This window comes from Fukomys damarensis, unplaced genomic scaffold (genome assembly GCF_012274545.1).
Source record: "Fukomys damarensis isolate Sample0158 unplaced genomic scaffold, DMR_v1.0_HiC HiC_scaffold_29, whole genome shotgun sequence".
NCBI classification, from domain to species: Eukaryota; Metazoa; Chordata; class Mammalia; order Rodentia; family Bathyergidae; genus Fukomys; species Fukomys damarensis.
This window is the reverse complement of record NW_022900941.1, coordinates 10012925-10031022: the sequence shown is the minus strand read 5'-3', so window position 1 is coordinate 10031022 and position 18098 is coordinate 10012925. Positions and strand designations below refer to the sequence as shown.

Sequence of the window (18098 nt, the reverse complement as noted above, 5' to 3'; positions counted from 1 at the left end):
GCTTTTTAAAAATCTGGCCTCTCGTATGAGGAACAGAGTAGCTATTGAGGAGCAGGCTTGATTAGTTGCCCTCTTAGCAGACCTTCTCAGTCTGGACATCCACAGCTAGAAACCCCAATGCATCTACAATCCCAAACTCTGCAGCAGCAAATGGAAGACTAGTTGCTGTTGCTAACTATCCTTCCACTAATGGGCCTAGCTCATGGCTTCCAAAAAGAAAGGTTACAGCTGTCGAGGGGCGAGAAGTTTTTAAGAAGCACATCACTCACTGCCGAGGAAAGAAGCATGGGGATGGGGCAGCCAGGCCCTCCGCCAATGACTGCCAGCCTCAAAATCACCACTTAACTTCCAGGACAACCTGGAGTGCCAGGTGTTCGAGGCCCTCCTGGTCCAGCAGGACCTCTGGGAGCCAAGGGTGAACGTGGCATCACTGGTATGGTTGGGTTAACAGGTAAGAGCCTCACATCCTACAGTGGGCCTGGGGAATGATGTTTGGACACTGATCAGCCCTGACACTCTCTGTGGTGACTGTCTTCTAGGAGCACCAGGAAATCCTGGAAGTCCAGGACGTGAGGGCATGAAAGGAAGCAAGGGTGACACAGGTAATGGGGTGTGAGATGTGAGGTGCTGTGTCACAACGGACAGGGAGGTGGAAGCCTCCCAGCAGCCCATGGGAGGAGGTGTAGGTCTCCTCTGTCCTGGTCCCTGAGGCTCCCTGATGAAAGAAGGCAGTTACTTCTGGCCCTTTGAGCCCACAGCTTTTGGGCTGTTCTATCTCTGCTCTGAGTTCCTGGAGGGCCTTGAATGCCATCACCAAACCTCCAGCAACATGGACACTTTGCCCTGGGCTGCCACACAGCTCTGCATAGTTTTCACTCAGCTTCCGACCTTTAGGGTTGGTGTTCAGCACTATGAGCTCATTAAGAGTGTTGAAAAACTCCTTCTTGCACATTCTCCTAGGAGACAGGCAGAGAAAACACTGGCCTTCATTAATGGAACTTACAGAGACTAGTTTGAAGCCATCATGCCAACTTAGTGTATATACTGTCCTGCCAGGATAATCTAGGTTATAAACAAGCAGCCAGTTTAATCTGGGAAATTTGCTGCCCTGCCAAGGTGCTCTGCTTTATAAACCACTCTGTTAATGTCACCCAGTCTCCAAGTTTAGGTCCCTATATTGTGTTCAGTCAGTCTAGATTGTCTGGGCCACTGTGTTGGGTGTCTCCCCCTCACCTTTCCCTCAGACAGCACGGAGGAGTGTGGGAGACAGGCTGCAGGTGCACTTGCTTGGGTGCTGGTGTGGAGAGCTGCCATGTGCCATCTGGAGAGCCAGGTGCAGGCAGGAGTGCTGTGTGTGTATGGAGTGCAGGGTGGTGAGAAAGGGCTCGCGTCTGCTAAGGATGTGTGTGGATGGCCCACCTTGACCTTCTCTTCTGCTGGAGTGGAAGGTCATGCTTTTCCAGACAAAGTAGACTCCCGCATGCCCAGGCTGTGCTACAGGCCCACGCCAGGGCTGGACTTTCTGGACCTTAGCAGTTCTAGCCACGTAGTGGATAGATGGATCGATTGATCATCCATTCAGTCATTCATTCGTCGCTACTTCCTTGTGATCCTTGAGTTCTGGACTGTGAATTGTGGAATTTTCCTGAATATTGTTATTCACCATGTAGAGAGCAGCTGCTCAACATCCTCTGTCCTCTACTCCTTCCAAACTTACGCTGCATGCTCTCTGGTCCACTATCGAGGGTCCATCTGACTTGCATCTGAAGCATCTAGCCCCTGAGTTTTCTGTGTGGCTTCCTGGAAATGACTGCTTTCCTCCTCGGTTATAAATAGTACTTGCAAGCATTCTGTCTCCTCCCTCATTGCCGGATTCACTGTTCTTTACTGAGCAGGAGCGCTGGGCCTAAAACATGATTTTACTTACAGAGGTCCTGTGTCCCCAGACCCCAAACCTCAGCCTTTTGCTGCCTGAGGTGCAGCATGTTGCCCCTCACCCTGCACTCCAGGAGGCCTGGTTGCAGCAAGAGCATGACTGCTAATGAGCATTTTTGTGACAATCCAGGAGGATAAGCGCGTGGGTTAGAGGTGTTTTACAGTAACTTGTCCAAGGTCAAAGGGCACTGAGATGTGAAGCCAAGGCTGGAAGCCAGGCTGTGCTGACTCAAAAGCTTGGGAGCTTATCTACTGCACTCTGTCTCAGGACTTTCCTCTGCCACTGTTCTTTCGGGTAATTCCTTCTCCCTCCACCTCAGTTCAGAAAGGATCAGACAGAGGCAGTGATAGCTTTTCTCACTCTTAAGAAGAAACATGAAGCATTCCAGCCCTGAAACAGTTCTGAGTTACTCATCCAAGATCCCACACCAGTTTTAGCATAGACATCATAGTGCACAGATCAGCATATTATCTGTATCTGCTGAGCACCTTTATGGGGTTCTGCATAATCCCATCCCAGCTATAAAACCCAGCTCATCATATCCTAGGGTTTACCCTGTAATTCTTGCTGCCCAAGTAAACATGATGAACTACATTTTAGTTCGGGATGTATGACAATTAACATTTATGTAAAATGAGATAGGTTTCCCACCCAAGCCCAGATGTTTGCCCTATCAAATAGCTGGTGAGATTCCTACCAGGGGAATTTCCACAGGGCCATAATGTAGTTGGTGTATGGTGCTGAAGTCACGGGCTCGTGACTTTCTGGAAAGATTGGATTTGATGAGTTCTAAAGTAAGGGAAGGTGGGGCACTGGTGTGTGGGAGCCATCCTTCCCAACGCGAAAGACAGCATACACTTGTCAGTGTCAGGATGTTGATATTCCCCAAACTAAAGCTGCTATGACGACTGTCCATGATATATCAGCCAGGTTGTCAAGCTAATGTATTATCCACTTTGTAAATAAAACCATTAATCTCTCAAGAACATATCTAGGCACTTTGGGTGAAAACAGAAATCATAGTTTATCGGTTTGACCTAGGTGACAGCTAGATTTCATTAGTGAGCATTAATTATAAATATCAAGAGATATATTTATTATTAACTTGTTCTCTGAGCCAGGCTCTGTGCTCAGTACTCTACTCCCGCGGTCTTAGTTCATCTATACACACACAGGATTTTTACCCAACCAATTGTGCACCTAAGGACACAAAGGCTCAGAAAGGGTGAATCCTTTGCTCTTGGGCTCGTAGTTAGCACACACCAAGGCTGGGAGTTAATCCCAAAGTCTGAGTCTAAATTATTGTGTTTGCAGATTTTACATAGAATGACCTAAAGTTGTTCTGTTTTGCGGTATAGAATGATGCAGAGTGGTTCTAATTTGTTGTACAGAACAACATAGAGTAGAACCCAAGAGAAATCAGAGTTGCCCTGTCCATGTCCTGAATCTCTGGGATAGATAGGTAAATCCTGGATCAATCATTAAACCTTCCTACCTTTGTTGACTGTCACTAGCAACACTCCAGCTGATTCAGGTGGAATATGTTTGTATGTTTTGAGAGAAGTAGACAAGAGATTCTCTTTCTTCCTTTTGGGAAAATAAACTCCGCATCTTATTAAGCAAAGCATTATACCCAGCAGAACTTTCTCCAAAGTGGATTTCATCCACCTGTCAGAAACAGATTTTTATCCAATGCCCTAATCTCAAATTTTTTAGCCTTTTCTCTTTCAAAAGATTGCAAAAGAATAACCAAATTTTAGCTCTATATCCTTTAGTTACATTGAAAAGTAAAATTTAGAGATAAGAAAGCACTCCACTTCAACTTGGAATTGTGGCATTTATTTTTTGACCATTTCTACTCCGTGAAGGATATTAGAAGCAGCAAAACGTTTAAGCTCCATAATACCAACTTGATCAGAAATCCTTCATCTTGGTGGCCAAAGCATAACAATCAGAATTTCCTATGCATTTTTACTTTCCTCTTGAGGCAAAGCCCAAGCGGAAATAACTCAAAATCCTTGTCCTCATTTGCATGCAGAGAAGTTTGAAGATGAACAACAAAGATAGTATACAATAGAATTAGTCCTATAGTGTGAACACAGTTTCTTAGTTAATTGCATCCCTCCTATGTAAGTACTTAGATAGGTCAAGAATTAAGTCCTACCGCATTGCTTAATGGTCACTTTAAAACTCTCCCCAGTTTTTCTCTAAGTTTCTTAGAGCACAAGTTTGCACACATCCCAATTTTAGGTCCCCTGTAAGCCATATATCCCTTCTTGACACAGATGCACAGAGTGATTTTTTTAGTTATTAGATTTAATTTAATTTAATTTCCTAGGCTGCACCTACCGTGTAAATTGGAATTGGTATTCAGAGAAGTTTCCCAGTATGTTGGAAGTGCCTGCCTTTAATGCAAAATCAGGAAATCTAATCTTCAGCTTGGTTTGCTGCTGCCAGATGTCTGACTGTGAGCTGGAACTTGAACTTGACCACAGTGGGGCTCACTTTCCCCGGGGTGGTGGGTGAGTGATGTGGAGGAGCACCCAGATCCCTACCAGTCTGACAATGCCCCAGCCATTTCCCCTCAGAGCAGGAAGTCTGTGGTCTTAACCCCAGTACCTGCAGAGCACTACCCACGAGGAAGATATGTGTTACCAACTATTTTCTTGGGTGAGGAAATCATTTCTCTAAAAAGACTTTGAAAATAAACATTTGGGCCCTCTCAGCTTGCTAACTTTGTGAAACCCAGTTTGCTTATGGTTATGAACAGCCTAGTACCCATTCCTCTCCAGTGTAGTTTTAAAACATGCAGCTTTCTAGATCCTGTTTTCCAGTCACTTTGCCCTCCCGCATATATTAGCTGGTCCAGTCAGGGTGCTGCCTCAATGGAGAGTGAGGATTACTGTCCCTTGATCCTTAATGAGTGGCCACTCAGCCAAGGCCCTCTCAGAGTCTTGCAAGGTTTACAGAGAAATCACACAAAACAGGATTCTAATTTTCTTCTTTGAAGGGAAAGTTTTGAAGACAAAATTGATAGCCACTAAACACATCTTAGAAGGCATTTCATCAAGGGCCAACCCCTGCAGATAAGCATGGCTCAGGGAGCACGGTGGGGGTCAGGCCCTGCTCTTCCTGTCTTATAGAGAGTGTTAGTCTTACACTGTGTCTTAGTTACTTTCTCATTTTTTGAACAAAATATCTGACAACCCCAGGTTAAAGGAGGAAAGGTTTATTTTGGCTTAGTTTGTAGAGGTTTCAGTCCATATTCAGCAGGCTCCAAAGCAAGGTGGCATGGTAAAGGGACATCACAGAGAAGAATCAGTGCATGGCACTGCAGGCGGTAGGCAGCAAGTAGTAGGCCAAACTTCTTTCTATCCTTTTGTATTGCATCTAGGCTACAAGCCTATTGTTTGGTGCCACCAATCCCCAGGGTGGGCCTTCCAATTATTCACACCCAGAGCTATGCTAAACCAATCAGTGGAATAATTTAGTTATCGACACTCTTACTCCATATTCATACACCTTGGATCCAGCCACCTCCAAAAACCCCCACCTATGAGCCTATGCACGCCTGAGGCTTTAGGGGGAGATCTAGATAAAAGCCATAATGCAGAGTTTTAAAGGACAGCTAGAGAGATGTATGTCTTTTGATGGGGGCAGTAAGGGGAGATTACAGTGTTCTAGGGTCCCTGAACCTTGCATCTTGGGACAGGTTCTTGAGGTAGAGATTCCTGTAACATGGCACCCTCTAGCAATGGGACAGTGTTAATGTTCTACACATGAACTACTTTTCCACCTAATGACCCCAATATACATATTTCTGAATTTGGTCTTTTCTCCTAGTCTTGACATTTGGTGTTCAGATGCAAGCAAGGAAAGCAGAGACATCTGCCATCTCTGTAGGGTGGCCACTGCTAAGTCCCTTCAGGTCAACAGCAAATACTTCCTGGAGCTCCACCCCTGTGCCCAAGACATTCTTGACCTCAAGGGAAGACACCCATGAAAATGACTCACGGTGTCCTCTTGGCCCCAGCCTTTCACATCTGCTACTTCATTTAGTCTTATGACTGCCTCATGAGGCAATGAGCAGACTCAGATAGGGAGACTGAGGCTCCAAGGAGGGACACCTGGACCAAAGTCACAAGGGCAGGACAAGGGAAAGGCTAACTCAAGTGGTGAGTCTGCAACCACTTTACTGTAATGCTGTGGAGAAAGTGTGTCATTGACGGAGTGAGGCCAGGGGAGGCTTCACAGCTGTTAACATATGACATCTTTGAAGGATTTACAGGCTAAATCTGAATTCTCTGGGTAAACCTAAGGGCCGAAGCATTTGAATATGACAGACAAGGGTAAGCACCAATGCTTGGGCTGAGCTGGGGCCAGGGGCTGGCCTTGAAGGCTCCTTCTACTCTTGGAGGAACCTCTCCTAACACCAGCTCCGTCCCCATTCGTAGGGCTGGGGTAGCTGTCCTCCCAGCACTTCTGGCTTCTCTTGGCTTTCTGATGCTCCTCCCAGGAAGCATCAGGCACTGGACATCTGGAATTCTCAAGAGGCCTGGCAGGTCCTTTGCCTTGCCTTCCTCTGACCAGCACACTGTAGGTTCTCAGAAAATTCAAGCAATGAAGTAGATGAAAGGGGCCAGAAGGCAAGAACTCCCCCAGGCCACTGTGCTGAGGATAATGGAGCTCCCTATGGTTTCTGGTGGTCATCAGAAGGGTGGATCTGTGGTCAGGGCTGGGCTTGTGTCCCAGGTGGGAAGCTCACCAAGGGTGTGGCCATAACCACAGGTGCTTGTGAATGGCTGGTACTCCTACCCCTTGTTACCCTCTAGTAACTGCTACTTAAGAGTCAATAATGAACTTGCATTTCCCCCAAATTTGTGTAATTGCCTTGGGGAGTTCTATTGTTCTGAAGGGGAAACAATATTGACCCTTAAAATTGAGAGACCATGATGTTGCTAAGGGTACAAATGAGGATCCCACAGTGGCCTGGAAGGGTTCAGGGAAAAGGAGTCCTCCATGACAGTTAACTGGATAAAAGGATGAGTGGGTATCAAGAAGGAGGTAAAAAAGAAAAGGGAGACATAAAAAGAGAGAGCAACTCTCACTGTAACTATAATAGAATCATCACCAATGATTGTAGTTTTTATTTTTCCATTTTCTGAACCTGATACCCTTTAGCCACATGAATATTCAGCCAGCTGGAGTCACAAAGAATAAACCAGGAAATGTTTATGGAGCATCTGTTATGGGTGTGGGACCTCCAATGCTCCTGGTGGCCACAAAGTCCACACCAAAGTCTTTTGGAAATCAAAATACTTTATTTCCAAAATATTTCTCAATTTTCTTCCTTAAGTATCTCTTGAGAAAGTGCAATAGTAAGAAATGGGATTGGATTTAAACACCAATGCAGGTTACTGGTGGATGGGGAAGGTCAGTCAGTGAGACTGGGGTCTGTCCACCCCAGGCTTTCCGCCAGTAGGTTGCTATTTCACTCCAGCACACCCATCTCCATTTATCTGCAGCCTGTCTCCTTTTATGCTGTGCTGGAAAGGCTTTAAACAATTGTAGAGAACCATTGTATCTTTCCATCTGCATTAATCAGACAAAAGGTAGAGGTTGTCTAAGATTAAAAGTGTCTAATATCTAAGTTTTATTACCTTCTCTGCTTTTCTTTGTTTTTATTTTAGGAATTCAAGGACAGAAGGGAACAAAAGGAGAATCTGGAGCCCCAGGTAAACGGCTGGCTTCTTTTTAATTTCTCAGAATGATGACTGGAGAGGTGTGTGCAGTTGGAAGTGGAGTCTGCTCGACTTTGAACACACAACTGTGACCTTCTCCCCAGAGCTGATGCTGAGATTCTAGAGCTCTGTCATCCATGCCTCTATTCCTCCCTGGAAAACAAAGGAAACTTTAGTAACTTGATGTCTCATGGGTTGTAGGGTGTGCTATAAGGCCTGAGAATGGCAAAGGCTAAGAAAGTCAGAAGAGCTTATGGTGCAGGTGGTGGCTTCAGGCTATGGAGCTACCATGGAGCTAGGTGACCTCCATCTCGCATCCAGGGTTGGGTTTCTCTATCTCAGTTTTGGCCTGTTTTTATCCTTTAGCTACTCAAGACACTCCTCTCCTCCTTCTGCTGGTTCTCACTAGGATATTATTACTGTTATCATCCTTGCCTATAAAGTTCTTGCTCATTCATCACCCACTACCCAGCATTTCTAGTCTTCTCAACAGCATGCTCCTAATGTGTGCTGTATTGGGTTGTTTTTCATTACTACAATGAAATACTTGATGAAGATAACTGTGAGAGGAAAGAGGTTTATTAAGCTCACTGTCGTAGAGGTTCAAGGGCATGGTGGTGGCTTCTGCTCAGCCTCAAAGAAGGCCTCATAGCAAACGGTGTCACCATGGTAGAGTCATGCAGGAGGAAGTGATCCCGTTGCTGGACAGGAAGCCAAAGAAGTAGGGGTACTGTGATCACTTCTGAAGAAAATGCTCCCCTACTTGGCCTAAGGACTTCCTGCCAATTCCTCTCGCTAAAAATCCCATGTCCTCTTACTATCACCACAGTGAGGACAGGAACCGTTGGGGGACACTCGATGATATCCAAACCATATCACACACTAAAGCAAAACTTCTCAGACAAACTTCTGAAGCAAACCTTCTCTCTCGTGAACTACATACTCTATTACTGTTTAATTCACTGATGGAGACACAGAGGCCTAAAAATGCGCTAGCAAATTCTTCTAGAATGGCTCGAACTTCCACACAATTATGTAATCAGCTGAGGACCAGCAATCTCTGGAACACAGTTCACCATTTCCATTTGCATGTTCCCAACAGTGTCAATGTGAAAGTCAGGGGGAAGAACAGCCGGACCTAAGGTGCTGGCTGAGCATGCACACAGCCCAAACCTGGAGAAGTGGAGAGTTAGGGATTACTCATAAGCAGCGGGACCCTTGGGACCCCCTCAAGAAGGCAGAGAAGGATATCTATGGGAGCATCCTCTCTCTTCTTTTAGGATCTGCAGGTCCAAAGGGAGAAAAGGGAACCCTTGGGCCGGCAGGACTCAGAGGAGCACCTGGAGGAGTTGGCCCTAAGGGACACCCAGGAGAGAAGGGTAAGGTTTGCACAAGTCAGGTAGGTACGGGTCTGTTCATTCAGCTGGCGAGTTACATCCCTGGGATGGTGCTGGGCACTGAGCACACAGTGGTGAGCCAGTCACAACCCAGCCCTCCAGAGGCCAGCCTGTGGGCATACATACGAGCTTCGTGCATTCCTGCCCATGGCCAGCACCCGCGACTGACTACATATTTCCACAAAGGAGATGCATCTGTCCCATGCCGTGTCTCTCACCAAACATCCCTCACTCATCTAACTTCCACCCTTCCTGCTGGAGCTTGAGCCCATTTCTTCTTGCTCAGCCACTGGTGTCCATGGCACATCTGGTCCCTCTGATGCTGGGCCGCAGGCACAGATGGAAAAGGGCGACTGACCTCACCAGCCCTCCACCCTCCTGTCCTCATCCTCCAGCCCACTGTTAGCAAAGGAAGGTGAAGGACACGTGCAAGGTGACACTTTAAATTTTGTGGGTTTTCTCCTCACAACAGGATCTTCTGGGCAGAAAGGAGAAAAGGGAGAAAAAGGTGAAAAAGGTAATTGACATTTCTATTCTTTTTAATTTGTGCTTTAGTTTCAATTTATTATTAGAAAATTATATGTGTTGGCAGGGAGAAAGCTTGGTTCTCAAAGATATTCTCCATTTTTGGGAAAAGTTGACTGACCCTCTCTTCAGAAACCCTGCCCGTGATAGGCAGGCACTTGGCAGCGGTACACCTCCCTCCTTCTTTTTCTCCCTTTTTCTTTGGAGAAAGCTTGGTTCTCAAAGATATTCTCCATTTTTGGGAAAAGTTGACTGACCCTCTCTTCAAAAACCCTGCCCGTGATAGGCAGGCACTTGGCAGCGGTACACCTCCCTCCTTCTTTTTCTCTTCCTTCCTTCCTTCTTTCCTCTTTCATTTCCTCTCTCTGCCTCCCTCCTTTTCTCTCTCTTTCTCTCCATCCTTTCCTCACATCTTTCCCTCCACTCTTTCCTTCCTTCTGCTTTCTTGATTATTTTCTCTGCAACTTGTGACAAAATGTGGTCTGGAGGATTGGCAGGACCAACTGCAGAGGCACCTGCTCCTATGGCCTTGTGCCACCACTGAGGGCAAGCAGGTAGGATGCCAGGTTGTATCAGGGCCAAAACATTGGGATTCCTTCCTCCACGCTCTAGTGACAGCCAAGCAGGGGGACTCCATAAATCCTCTGAAGGTGAACAGGAAGAGCCAGCAATGACGTAGGCCTGGTGCATCTGAACCTTCCCCACCTGTATTTTTTCACCTAGGGTCATTTGCCACATCTGTCAGGATTATTGGCACTAGCAGTAGAGGCCGGGCTGAAGTCTACTATAATGAGGTCTGGGGAACGATTTGCGACGATGGCTGGGATAACTCTGATGCCACTGTCTTCTGCCGCATGCTGGGTTTCAGCAGGGGAAAGGCCCTGAACAGCTATGGAGGTGGTAAGTGCTTCCTCCCCCAGGCCTCCTCCTGGAAGGGGAGGATTGTCAGTGACTCAGTGTGGCTTGGGTTAAATGTGTTGGTTCAAGCAGCTGGAAAGTTCTGCAGCTCAGGGCTCTGGGCTTCCCCTCCTTCTAGCTTGGCCACCCCAGCAGAGAAATGTCATCTTGTCCCCAGCAGTGACAATGAAGGCTTTGTGGGGCTGCAGCTGGCCTGGCCTGGTCAGTGTCTGTCCAGTCCTGGAGTCAGAATTCCACCTGGCCTTTCACCTGGGCAGTCTCTCTCTACAGAAGGGAGGGGATTGCGGCAGGGAACTTGGAGCTGTCTGTTAGCCAGAAGTCTGGACTAACCCACAGTCTTGGCTGTGATCCTCTTCAAAGAATGCATGGGACAGCTGAGGTTGTGGATCAGTGTCAGAGCCCTGCCTACTGTGTCTGAGGCCCTGTGTTCCATCCTCAGTACAACCAAAAGGGGGCAGTTAGAAAGAAAACCTAAAACAAACTGGAGCCGGAATGTACTAACACTAATCTGAACAAGACAACCTGGGGTGCTAGCGATCAGCTAAGTTCATATCTTTTTTTTTCCTAACCGAAGGACAAACCTTCAGCAAAGAACTCAATTTCTCACTTGAGCCCTTCCCTTGGCCATCAGAGTTGACCTCCCCAGGGGCACCATCTTCCCTGGTAGTCACCGTCCACTGCCCTCTGCTCTTACCCGACTTCAAAGTTCAGACTTGCCTTTTAATCTGGATCCAGTTGGACTATGAGACTTTAAATACACATTTTCTTTATATACTGAAGTTTACGTGAAGTCACCTTAATGACTAACCAAATAATCTAAATTATTTCAATTATATCAGAAGCAAGGGGGCTTGACAAAGATACAAATCCATTAGAAGGTGCTTGAGAAAAGGGTACAAATTAGCAGGGAAGAGACAGGAAGCTGGAGCCACCCCCACCCCAGCAGAGAGTTCAGCAGTATGCATAGTTAGCATTAAAATAGCTTTGAGGGGCACTAGAGGAGCCCTTAGCATTGCCAGTCTGCCCCAGATGAGAACTTCCAGGACCTGCACAGCTGCTTGGCTTTTACCTAACCCTATGTCTCCTCTCTCTCCTTCCCTCATTTCAAGGCACTGGAAAGATCTGGCTGGATGATGTTGCCTGTCAGGGGTCAGAGTCTTCCCTGTGGAGCTGCAACAAGAGTTCCTGGGGCACTCACAACTGTGGCCACAGCGAGGACGCAGGCGTGGAGTGCAGCTAATCTTGAAGCCCTGAAGTCACCGCTCTGTCTCCATGGTGGCCTTGGACTCACACATGCATGTGGGGGAAGGGACCCTGTGAGGGATCCCTGGAACTGGCTGAGCAGGCTCTGGAGAGGGTCATTAGTAAAAGTTAAAGTACTGCCTGGCCACATCCCAGGCTGTGGCTGAATTGTCACTGAGCTGGCCACTCACACCCTTTATCCATGTCCCCACTTAGTGGCGCACCATTTCACTGAATTCTCCTTCACCTTTGCACTCGGCTGGGGACAACCTCAGCCCCATAGGCCAAGGGAGGGTGGAGACAGAGCGAACGGTGGGGAAAAGTGAAGGTCACCTGTGGTCAGAGTTAGCCTTGACCTTGCTGTCAGTCATTAGGCATCTCCCAGAGCAAGCTCCCCGCCGGCTGGCCAGCAAATGAAGAGGCTGGCTGGCTGGTGGCACCAGGTCTCAAGATGAATGGAATTGCACCTTTCAGCCTGGAGCTTAGCTCTCAGGAGTAGGATGTAGCCCCATAATTGCTAGGGCTTTTGTCTGCTTTATCCACCCTAGGAGTGTCTCCGGAATGTTTATTGAATAAAAGTCAGCATTAAACCATGTAGGCAAGATATGCAATCTAAGTAGAGTGGATTCTGTCTCCTGTGTCCATGTTCTCTCTGAGTGGGATCTCCTGATCTCCGCCCCCAGCCCCCCATCGTGCAATCTGGAAGAGGTTGTTGCAGGGGGTTCCCTGGTGTCATCATTCCCTTTAGACTGTGAGGAAGTTCAGCCTCAGACTGAGGCTGACTGCAAACAGCGGCGCCAAGGTTAGGACCCAGGAAGGAGCAGGTGGAAGGGCTGAGGGATGAAGTGACCAATATTTCTGGCCACGGTTCCACACTCTGGGAGCAAGATAAGAGTGTACCCCAGTGGATAACCTCAGGACTCTAGACATCCAGCCCCCCAGAACCCAGGGCACTTTCAGAGGTTGAAGCTACAGGAACTCAGAAACAGTACCAGGTTACAGGGGGCAGGAGGGCTTTGGCCTCCAGGGGTGGGGGTTGGAGGAGCCTGGGAAGACAGCCACCTTTGAAGTCTGACTGAAGAACAGCCATGTTCTTTTTCTGGCACATGGATGGGACCTGATAGGTCAGAGAAGGAGACATTTTAAGCCATAATGAGGATTCCTGGATTCATCGTATATGCACAGAAATATAATTGATGCATCTTATCTCCACCCATACTCCCTTAAACCTGTTGTCTGTTCCAAGCAGCTTTTGCCCAAGAGAAGGAAAGGGCGGACACTGCCTGAAACAAATTTTCTGAGACAGATTGTTAAACTGGGATCAAAAACTCAATGCAAATCCCAGCTTTCAGGGTGTCACCAAGCCCCTCTAAGTCTTTGCTTCCTCATCTGTAATGTGGGGATGATGATGATGATGATGATGATGATGATGATGATGATGATGGAGAAGATAAAAGCTACCACAGTGCTCTTGGCACATTCTGGACATCCCTCTAAGTCTTTGCTTCCTCATCTGTAATGTGGGGATGATGATGATGATGATGATGATGATGGAGAAGATAAAAGCTACCACAGTGCTCTTGGTACATTCTGGACGCAGAGGGACACAGGCACTGATTAGAATAGCTTCTCACCATGTCCCCTCTCAGAGTATCTTCCCTCCTTCCACCCACCATGCTAGGATTTTTCCCACTGTTTAAGGCCCACTTTGAATTGTGCCTCTTTTGAGAAATTCCAGAGGAGTGCTTCTATTCCATAAATACCCACAGCCCATCCTTGTCAGGAAGAAAAGACCAGTGCAGTGTCTAAGATTTAGCTTATTATGCGGTTTGTTCCATGTTAGCTGCATATGTTGAAAACTCACAATTCTCATTCTTTCTTCACAACAACACTGCATAGATGGTTCTGTTATTATCTCCATTTCACCCGATGGGAAAACGAAGGCTGCCTTTGCTCTGGTCTCTTGAACTCACCCCTGGGTATTTTAGTTCTAAGTACTTTTCCACTTGCACCATCCTGGACTCGAAGCATTAAGAAGATGTGCGTTATTGCAAACAAATCAAAGAATGCATAGGAACCTTTATTATTAAAATTGTACACAAATAACACTCACCTGATGAGGATGCTCTAAGTCCGTGAGGTTAGCAGATGGTTAGGAATCCAGGAATCTGTTCAGATATTCATGGGTTCCCTTTTGTGACAAGGGGGCAAGGGTAACAAGAGGGGAAAGAGGTTAAGTCCCTAGAATATAAAACATCAGCTCACAAACAAAGAGAAGGTAGGCTAGTAAATAACACATACAATACATGTGTATAAATGTTTATCCTTATTTATATTAAAAAGAAAGAATACTTATTTGCACATTACAACGGAAGTTTAAAAAACTTCTAGATGCTGGTTCTAGATAACAAACGCCAGTATCCACTGTGAATAGAAGGCTCCATGGATTTTTGGTAGAGGTGGGAAAAATGTAGCCTGAAACACAAAAAGAGGCTCTGCAAAAATGCCCACTGTAGTGGCCAGCCATTTCTGTGTTTTTTTTTATGATTTTAATATACTTTATTTAAAAAGTATACAGTTTTCAAGTGGTTTCAATGGATTTCAAGCAGAAGGGACGCTGCCGACCACGAGCAGCCCCATTTCTGATGAAGGGTGAGGATTATCACGTGACAAACACATTTGCATGACTGGCAAAGGAACAAACTAACTTTTCTGTCAACATCTGTTTGAGTTTATATCACGCACAGTTTAAAATCATGAGATGCTGATGGTTGGATTACATTTTAGGTCTCCTACGCCGCACCATGTTTTGGTTCACAGTTTATCCATGATTTAGCATGCCAAGGGAGTACTCGGTCGGTGTCACCTGGAGAAGAGTATCAAAAGCAGAGAGGGCAGAAGGGCCACCTTGGCCTGGAGACGCGGCGCACCCCCACACTCCCTTGCATTCTCCTCAGGATGGAAGCCATGACAAGATTCTGGACGCCTTCTGATCTTCTGAGCCTTTAAACGCTCACACTTAAGGGATTCATTATACCTGATTTCAATGGGGGCCATGGTGATGGGGGCCACGGACTCACACAGGCAGCTGCTGTCCACCACCACCATGAACAGATTGCTGCTTGGGATTTGCTGGATGACAAAGGACTTGGAGCAGTCTTCACAAACAATGTTCCCTGTGGTCTCCTTGATGGTGCGCTCAGACACAAAAGCTGGATATTCAGTATCACAGGGCTCCAGGGTCTGTTTCAGTTTCTGGGCTTTAGCTGTCATGTCAGAGTGCCACCAACTGCAGAGGTTAAATTCCACCAGGAACAAGACAAGTTCTGTCATTATCCATTTCACAGCAGAGAGGAAGGCATTGTAAGGATCCAGGAGTCTGTGGGCGCTGTCGCTGCTCTCCTTGTTGGCTCTGCACATGGCTTGGTAGTCATAAAGGGTAATTATCTCGGAAAGTCAGGCCTGTGGACAGCTCAGCTGTTGATATGACTGCAAGCCTCAGACCCTTTCCCTGCTGCATGCACCAGACCGAATCCCACAGCAACTTCTCCCTGATGCAGCACAGTGCCTACAGATCAGCAAGACACGAAACCTCGAGCACAAAAGACACGAAACCAGGATCACACCAGGACTTGGCAGGTGACAAGTACGTATGTCCCCTTATTTATCTGCAGGTCTACTGGGGGTGGGCGGACGTAGCAGCCTCACTTGGAGCTGTCCTCCTTCTGTAGCTCATTTGCTGGTGATGAACAGATGGGGGCCAAGCAGGGCAGGGCTCATGGAGTCCCCTCCAGTCTGGGCTCAGAGTGAGGCACTGTCACGTCTTCCCCTTCCGCTGGCCAAAGCGAGTCCCACAGTCATGGGGCAGGAGAGTTCACTCTGAGAAGGCAGCAAAGGCCCAGGTGCAGGGCATGCAGGAAAGGGTGCAGAATGGGGTCAGGGGGACAGTCGGCCCCTACACACCTAGTGCCACATCTAAGGTGTCTGGAGCACTGTGAGGGGCTTGCAGAGCCACACAAATGTTCCTTTCACTTCTGTAAATTGAGCTCCCTACATCTTTGAAAGCAAAAAGGAAAAGGCAATTTAAATAGAGGCCTAAGTTATATTTTGCCTGTATCTTCTTTATTATATGTTATATCTGATACATTTACCATACACACTAGTCTACATGGTGTGTAAAAAAAACCCAACGAATTCTTTACTTCACGGGTGACTCAGGTTTACAGAGGTATTTGCACTGTAAGTGATTTCTACCTTCTGAGCTGAGATTTGCTTTATTATAGAAGGCAGTTGGAACGACACACAGTGGAGGTTGACTAACTACATGATAGCACTTACAATGCAATTACAGTTTCATCAACCATCATAAGCCATCCTAAGGCTACAGAGGAGTATCCGTGCTGTGCTAAAGGGACAAAGTTATAGAACAGAAAGATTACAATGCAGTAAAAATAGTTTCTTCCTTCTCTGTCAGTATCCCCACTCCAGATTCAGTGAAGCACCAGAGACCCATGGGTGTCCCAGATGCTTCTTGGGTCTGTCATCCGCTTATTCCCAGCCCTACTCACTCCCCATTCCCTGCCTACCTCCACCTGCGCCATGGACCAAGACAACTTATCAGTGACTCAGGTGTCTTTTAACTTCTCTCTCTCTCTCTCTCTCTCTCTCTCTCTCTCTCTCTCTCTCTCTCTCTCTCTCTTTTCCTGTAGTACTGAGAATTGAATGCAGGGCCTTTGCACTGAGCTATAGACTACAACTATGTCCCCAGCCCTTTTTTATTTTTTTATTTTGAGACAAGGTCTTGCTAAGTCATTAAGTTGCCCAGACTGGGTGCAAACTTGCTGTCCTTCTGCCTTAGATTCTTAGAGCGCTGTGATTACAGACCTGGAGCTTTTATTGGAAACGTCAGGAATTGGCAGGTGGCCACCCTTGAGGCCAGGCTCACCTTGCCTCGCTTAATCCGCTTAATCCGCAGAACAGTCTGCAAGGCAGGTTCTAGGGGGTCCAGAGTAAGAAGAGGAGTCCTGTGTTCCTGGTCACACAGGAAGAGGCAGAGGCGGGGTTCAAACCAGGTGTTCACAGTAGCAAAGATGTGAGATGAGGGAGAGAGAGAGAGAGAGAGAGAGAGACAGAGAGAGAGGGAGGTCCACAGCCCTCCGGAAGAGGAGCCTTTGACTGCCTCATCTGTTCCTCCACTTCCTGCCCAGCCCAGATAGTTTCTCTCCACCTCTAACTTCCTGACCCTCCCATTGTCCAAGGATGGCAACTCTGAGGTCCCCAGTAATCCCCGAAGGTCCTGAAGGTCCTCGCGAAGGGCTGCTCACTGTGCTTATTCCAGGCCACGTTCCGTTTTCCTTCCTACCGGTCAAGTCCTGTTCCCGACCTCTCCCCCTCACAGTGGCACTTTCCGCCGGAGCTGCACTCCCACTACCTGTGCGGCACCTTTCTGAACACTGCAGAAGCCTGGACCCCTATCTCCCCTGGGTCGGGGTCCCTAGGAAACCAGAGAGTGACACGCTGGGCCAGCCCCACACAAGGCCGGTCTGTGACCACGCCTAGCCTGGCGGCATGGGAGTGCTTTCCCTTGCCCGCCCTACCCAGCTCCCTATTTTAAAACCTTCATAAGCAACTCACGAAACTCCTTGATGGTGTTGTCTCTATAAGTACCAAGGAAAGAACAGGGATTTGCATGTTTATTAAAATGCACGTGAAACAGCGCTTTTTTGGGTTTTCTCTCTGCCATCTTCGGACAAGCTGCAAGGAACTGCTCTCACCCTGTGACTCAGCTCTGGGACAAGGCCGGGCTGGGCCAGGCCAGGAGGGGTACCGCCGCTTTGGCATACTGTACGCGCTTGATACCCGCAGCTGATGGCCTGCATGAGAACCTGGTAAGCCCTGGACAGTGCCCGACCGTGGCAGGCAGTGGCAGGGATGGCGACTGAGAAACAACCCTAGGGAGCGTGGCTTCAGCCTCCCGCGCCCACAAACGTAACCCGGGCTGCCTGAGTGCCAGACCCCTCCCTGCCTTCGGTTCAAGGCAGCGGCCCCTGCGCGACGTCGCTTCTCTCTCCGAGCACGCGGGGGCGCTGCAGGCCAAGCTCAGCTCTCCAGGCGCGGACCTCGGGCTCCTTGGAGATTTGCAGGCAGAGTCTGGACTAGGAGAAGCTCTGAGGGCCTGGGTGGGAATTGCAATTGATCCAGGGATCTCGCGGGGAAGGCGGGGGGGAGGGTACTGGACGCCTCAGCCCTCCCTAGAGTAAGGAATGTACCCCCTTCATCTGCGCCCAGACTAGTCCTCCAAACTCCCTCTTTGACCTCTTCATCCTGTTCCCTGTAGTA

General features: G+C 47.8%; 2 protein-coding genes and 1 pseudogene across 4 annotated transcripts in view; 2 read left to right on the top strand and 1 right to left on the bottom strand.

The window, feature by feature from the left end:
• The window catches only part of Marco (macrophage receptor with collagenous structure), a 34555-nt gene extending 22189 nt beyond the window's left edge, over positions 1–12366 (top strand). Inside the window, exons 10-16 of the mRNA XM_033757148.1 lie at positions 353–451; positions 540–602; positions 7627–7671; positions 8958–9056; positions 9547–9591; positions 10323–10499; positions 11627–12366. Coding sequence (XP_033613039.1) covers positions 353–451; positions 540–602; positions 7627–7671; positions 8958–9056; positions 9547–9591; positions 10323–10499; positions 11627–11757 — 659 coding nt within the window. The 3' untranslated portion in view covers positions 11758–12366. The remainder of the gene's footprint in view (positions 1–352; positions 452–539; positions 603–7626; positions 7672–8957; positions 9057–9546; positions 9592–10322; positions 10500–11626) is intronic.
• A 2102-nt stretch (positions 12367–14468) lies between these two features.
• LOC104867833 (voltage-dependent calcium channel subunit alpha-2/delta-3-like) lies at positions 14469–15229 on the bottom strand. Of its 3 annotated transcripts, none has more exons than XM_010632332.2 (2): positions 14712–15229; positions 14469–14625 (listed from the first exon to the last, which is right to left on the bottom strand). In XM_010632332.2, exons 1-2 carry the CDS (start codon positions 15177–15179, stop codon positions 14581–14583), a joined length of 513 nt encoding a protein of 170 aa, XP_010630634.1. In that variant the 5' UTR covers positions 15180–15229; the 3' UTR covers positions 14469–14580. The 3 variants fall into 3 exon arrangements, with proteins under 3 accessions (XP_010630634.1, XP_010630635.1, XP_010630636.1); XM_010632333.2 differs by having other exon boundaries at positions 14469–14711; positions 14797–15229; XM_010632334.2 differs by having other exon boundaries at positions 14613–14625; positions 14797–15229.
• Positions 15230–15244: 15 nt separating this feature from the next.
• LOC104867838 overlaps positions 15245–18098 on the top strand; it is a 91861-nt pseudogene continuing 89007 nt past the window's right edge.